At 40.6% G+C, this 5,768-nt stretch overlaps 2 protein-coding genes across 2 annotated transcripts in view; one reads left to right on the top strand and one right to left on the bottom strand.

Annotated features, from left to right (window-relative positions):
• KIF28P overlaps positions 1 to 855 on the top strand; it is a 46,955-nt gene extending 46,100 nt beyond the window's left edge. Inside the window, exon 23 of the mRNA XM_012644340.1 lies at positions 703 to 855. Coding sequence (XP_012499794.1) covers positions 703 to 855 — 153 coding nt within the window. The remainder of the gene's footprint in view (positions 1 to 702) is intronic.
• A 3,087-nt stretch (positions 856 to 3,942) lies between these two features.
• SCCPDH (saccharopine dehydrogenase (putative)) overlaps positions 3,943 to 5,768 on the bottom strand; it is a 30,109-nt gene continuing 28,283 nt past the window's right edge. The window contains exons 11-12 of the mRNA XM_012644339.1: positions 5,263 to 5,344; positions 3,943 to 4,214 (exon numbers count right to left, since the gene is read on the bottom strand). Coding sequence (XP_012499793.1) covers positions 4,109 to 4,214; positions 5,263 to 5,344 — 188 coding nt within the window. The 3' untranslated portion in view covers positions 3,943 to 4,108. The remainder of the gene's footprint in view (positions 4,215 to 5,262; positions 5,345 to 5,768) is intronic.

Genomic DNA, 5,768 nt, shown 5'->3' with positions numbered 1-5,768 from the left:
CTCAGGCTGGTCTCGAACTCCTGAGCTCAAACAATCCACCCGCCTCGGCCTCCCAGAGTGCTAGGATTACAGGCGTGAGCCACCGCGCCCGGCCAACAATTACTTTTAAAATAAGAAAAAGACAACATGTTGGAAAACACATTGGAAAAAATGGGCAAAGTGTATGAACAGGTGTTTCGTAACAATCAGGGAACTACAAACTAAAACGCAATGCCATGTCACACTATCTGCTCTCTGCCGTCACCGTTCTCAACACTGTCACCACCTCCTCCACCGTTTGTCTCTGGCACTCTGGCCCAAAGCCATCTCAAACCCCTTCTCAGAGGGACCTGCTCCCATGGGGCAGGGATGCATCAGCAAAACCCTACTAATGGGGGGCGGAACCCCCCACACCCCAAATTTCCTTTGCAGACCTCTGAACTTCCCCAGTATTAGAAGACTATATAACATTCCAATCTGAAATATTTGGATTATCTCACCAGTTTTCCTTATTGGCAGTAACTAAAGGGCCATTCAGGTAGCCTTCCAGAAACAAAGTTGTCCTATGTGACTTACTGCCTGTGCTAGCAACTTTCCAATGCAGTTTTCTAGCCCAGAGGGAAAACTTACTGGGCACTCTACTCATATACATGTAATATTTTTTACTCTAATGACATGAGGTTTATGTACTACTATCATTTTTTTCTTTCACTTATTTTTTAGGAAGACGATCAAATGCTTCGACCATTTATACACCAACAGTCACAGATGTTTAAGGATTTTGGGGACCTACTTGAATCCAGCTTGTGGAAACTGAAAAATGATGTTGCTCTTATAGTAAAAAAGAAGAGAGAATATTTACTGCATGTCAAATAGGGAGGACACACCAACTGAAGACTGAAAACATTTAGCTTTGAGTTGTGAAGATTATTTGTGTAGCTAATGGGCTTAACCTGTTCTACCATTTATAAGCAAAACTCTCCTTCAATTTGATTTTAAATCACGTAAGAATGAATCCACATCCAGGGTGAAGGTAAGGTGGGAGAAGTGAATGGCTAGCACTCTGAGCTCTGGAATCAGACTGTCTAGGGTGTATTCTGGGTAAATCCATCACTTATCAATTGTGTGATTTGGGGCAACTGACTTCCCCTAAGCTGCTCTTTCCTCATTTGTTATCTGGGAATGATAACAGTATTTGCCGATGGCTAATGAATATAAAGCACTTAGAACAGTGCCTGGTACACAGAATTGATCGATAAGCATTTGCCATTAATGTTTTTATGGTAAACAGTTCAAAATTTCAAATGAAGCTCTTTTGATAAATTTATTGCTGTCAGACCTCAAGACGATGGGTACTTCATGCCCCTCCTTTTGTATTCTTGCTCTGAACAAGTCTGAATTCTCCCTCTACTTATTTTCTCTTTTCATAGGTTTATTTGAAAGACTGTATGTTCAATTTGCTGAGCAGCATTAGTGCCTGTCCTATGGGATTTTTTGCAGTGCAGGGTCTTGGGTGCAGGGATTACAACTGTTAGTGAGATATGCCAGGAGTTAGTCTATTTTGAAGCCAATCTTGATTCCACAAATTGACTAATGGGTCTTAGTTAAGGACTGACAGATACTGAGTGCTCTGGGAGGGGCTGTAAAGAAACTTTTTGTGGCTAAAGAGAGACTTCTAATAAGAACAGCAGTGATAATGGCACCACGTGCCAGGTACTAATCTAAATATAAACAGTTTAGCTCATTTCTCACAACAACTCTATGAGTATGGCCCATTATTTCCCCCATTTTGAGGCTTTAAAGGTTGAATGACTTGCCCAGGCCACTGTAAGCAGGGAGGCTGACATAAGCGCCTACAGACATCACTGCGCTGGCCTGCTGCCTGTGCAAGACTGTCCCTGGGAGAAGCTGGGCTGATTTGCATGAGAAATCAAAAAGGAGGAAATAAGATGTGACAACCCCAAAAACTGCTCCCTAAAATACGAAGTTAAGGGAGATCAAATGGGATGACACTGAACCTCTACTGGCAGGAGAGGCAGATAAGAGCTCCGAAAAAGTCTCCGGGAAGGCTGGGGAATCTGGCAATTTTAGCTTAATATCAGGGTGCGAGATTTGGGTCTTGCCTGCAGCTCAGGTCCTGACTGTATACCCATGTCAACTAAAAAAACTCTGTAATGTTGGAGCCCAAGTCTGGAGCACCACATGGTAACAGCCAGAGCAGGGTCAGCAAAGACATCACAGAATCCTGGAAAGCCTCTGTCAGCGACACACAGTAACAATAGAGGCTGAGCAGAGTTTCCAGTTCTGTCTGGCCACTGAAAGCAGGGATGGCTCTTCCTCTTGGACTGAGCCTCAAAGTTCTTGGACAATTTGCAGTTTACTCACCTGAGATGAGTCATATACTTGTGGCAAATGAGAACAGGTGGAACCTTGGGGCATTAAAAGGAAAATCAGGATGAGACCCACTTGTACTTCAAGCTGGAGGATGGGTCACACTGCTACCTTCATAGATCAGTGTCAAGCCTGAGCAGACATTGCAAAGCTGGAAAGAACATGAAACTGCATCCAGTGGTTCCCAAATGCAGATCTAAAACACAGACTCCTCGTCACTGCCCTCCAGACCTCCTGAATACAAACTGCTGGGGGTACTTCAGAACCTTCTGTTGTTTTGAGATTCTAATAGGCAGCCAGTCCTGGGATCTATTGCTCCTATACAGCTATTCTTTTCTTTTTTGGAGACAGAGTTTACTCTATCACCCTGGGTAGAGTGCAGTGGCTCACAGCAACCTCAAACTCCTGGGCTCAAGTGATCCTCTTGCCTCAGCCTCCCAAGTAGCTAGGACTACAGGGATGTACCACAACACCTAGCTAATTTCTTTTCTATTTTTAATAGAGATAGGGTCTCAAACTCCTGAGCTCAAGCAATCCTCCCGCCTCAGCCTCCCAGAGTGCTAGGATTATAGGCATGAGCCACCGTGCCCGGCCTCCTGTACAGCTTTCTAATTTTAGGACTGATAAAACCTTTTCTAATGTTCCACAAGTTAGGGCAGAGCTGAGACTAAAATCCCTATCTTGTGATGACCAGGCCAGGGCAGAGTAGGCAAAGTTAGGGAGGGCAGTACTACCACTGAATCTCCCTCTTCAAGTTAGATACCCTCCTTCTCCTGTACAGGCAGCACAGAATGGTCTCCCAACACAAATAATATTCTTAAATGTTATGTTTCTCATCTTTAAGTAGAAATTCCATAAAGGGGGGGTGTCTTCTTTAGGTAATGAACAACACGAACACTATGTTTATTATGTGCTTATTACAAAAGGAAAAGTCCTTTGCTTTATTTTAGGGCTTCAGGGAAAAACCTAGTTAAAATACAAAAAGTAAATTAGAGAAAAATTCTGCTTAGGCAGTGAAACATCAATAGAATCTTACAAACTCTATCCTTAAAACTAATCCCAGGTATAGAACCAGGGAAAAAAAGAATGACAAGCCCAACTACTTGTAGTGAACAGGTCAGACCACTTAAGCAGCACATTTCTACCACTACACAAATACATAGGCAGGTCCAAACACAAACCCACCATTCAGTTGACAACCCTTTATTACACAACTATACAACTTAGGTAACAGTCCAAAATCAGTCAGTGTAGATGGGTGAAAAACTAGGCTAAAATAGCAAAAAGTGCTGTTTCATTTAGCAAAGGCTCACACAATATGTAGACAAACTCACTGGAAGGTGAGATTCCATTCATACCATGGCAAGGAAAGCAGCAGTCACTGTCCTAAATGAATGCCAGTCTGGGCACCTTCATTGAGGAATGCTGTTAACAACAAAGATAGGGACACCTCCTCCACCATCAGACCTGCCAGCTCATTCATAAAAATTTTCCAGGAACATTTCGGTGAAAAAGTAAGTCAAATATTAGTTCTCTCTTACAAGCAATAAAATCACAAAATCAGCTGAGATGTGAAATTTAGGGTAAGCTAGTATAATTTCCTGCTTTTAATGTGTAGATATTTTAGATTTGACAATCTTTTCCATATATAGTCAGACAGGCTTACAGAAGAATTTCAAATATCAAATACAAAAGCTGTTAATTCATGCACTTTATGACTTCAGTTAATTCTTCAAATTTAGACTTCAGAGCTGCTAATGACACTAAATTCAATGCCATGTTTGTTGAGTCGGTCAATCAACTTTGTTTTGGAGAAAGCTGCTCCAGGTGTGAAGACCCCACCCCTGTAAAACAATAACAAGAGAAAACAGTTCACACAGCTCCTCCTCTCCAGCCCTCTGCTCTGTAGCACTAGCTATCAAATCACTGCAGAACTCATGAAAACCTGAGTCTTGATACTATCATGGCTACTTTGGGTTCCATTCCTAAAATCAGCCAAATGAGCAAGTAGCTATTATTCAGGAGAAAGTAGTACCACAACCAATCCCATCTAGACTGGCTCAGCTCCTGGTGAGACTGTTTCCATGCTAACCGTGTGTTCAAGGAGCATACTGAGCATCATCAACCTGAGTAACTGCTCCTGTTTATGAAGACAGTCCTCAGACTCAGGAGGATTCAAAAAAGACCTGAATAGGATAAATTTAGGTAATCAATTATTATTAAAGTGTGAATAGGACTTAAACTGGATGAAAAGTTTTTTTAAATACAATAGCTGACATTTGTAAAATGTTAAATATTTCCAAAGGGTACATAAGTATTTGAAAAAATTTAATATGTTTTACTATATACAAATTTTATTTTTATTACTTAATATTGTTTTAGGTTATGCCTGATTTACTTGCCAGCTGCAGGCCTATCTTCATTTGTAAAGTTGGCCTAGTTTTAGGGTAACAGCTAAATGTTCCAATAAGAGAGTACGTTTGATGATCATACAGCCAGAATCCCATGATCCAATTCACACTTGGTGTCAGTCAGGGCTCCCACTGCCAGCTGGTATAGTTCAGCACTGATTAGCTGCTCCTGTTAATACTATTTAACAACAGGGACTTTTTTTGAGTGGCTGATTCTGGACTTGAGCTATTTTTATAAAGAATTGGAGCTAACTTAACATGGCTCCCAAACTTTTCTGTCTTCCCTCATTTACCTCCACAGTTGTTCCCAGAGGCTGGTAAGAAACTGTTCTCACAGTTTTAATTTACCTATATCTTTGGATCAAAGGAACTGAACTAGATACTTACACACAGACTCAAAACCTGAAAATCAAATCGAGATCAGCTAAAATGTAACACAGATAAAAAAGATGTCTTCTAATTAGAAGAAAACAAAACTTACGCTTTAGGAAGATCAGAGACATCATTTAGAAGTGTCATGGCTGCCTGAACCATAGCTATGGGTGTAGCTACATAGCCAGCCTCTGCAAAAAACAGTTGAGCAAGGAAAAAGTATTCATGAAGTATGCATTCAACAACACCCAAAAATCAGATGGTAGATTTCATATCTAACTCTAAACATACAGAATTTTTTCAATAGATACTCTGGTCACTTAATAACAAAAATAACAATATTTATACAGTACTTATTAAGTGTTAGGAACTGTACTAACTGCTTTAAATCTATTAAATTCAATTTTCTTAACAATTATTGAGGTTAGTACAATATTTTTATCCCCATTTTATTGATGAGAAAACTGAAGCATAGAAAGGTTAAGTGACTGACTTGTCCAAGCTCACAAAGTTAGGCAGTAGTTGAGCCAGAATCCCATCCAGGCAAGCTGTCTCCAGAGTGCATACTCTTACCCACTATACTGCACTGCTTCTTTTTTTAAATTTTTTAAATTT

The sequence above is a fragment of the Propithecus coquereli genome, unplaced genomic scaffold, assembly GCF_000956105.1.
Source record: "Propithecus coquereli isolate 6110/MARCELLA unplaced genomic scaffold, Pcoq_1.0 Scaffold210, whole genome shotgun sequence".
In the NCBI taxonomy this organism is placed as follows: domain Eukaryota; kingdom Metazoa; phylum Chordata; class Mammalia; order Primates; family Indriidae; genus Propithecus; species Propithecus coquereli.
The sequence above is the reverse complement of the archived record's forward strand: the minus strand, read 5'-3'. Positions and strand labels throughout refer to the sequence as shown.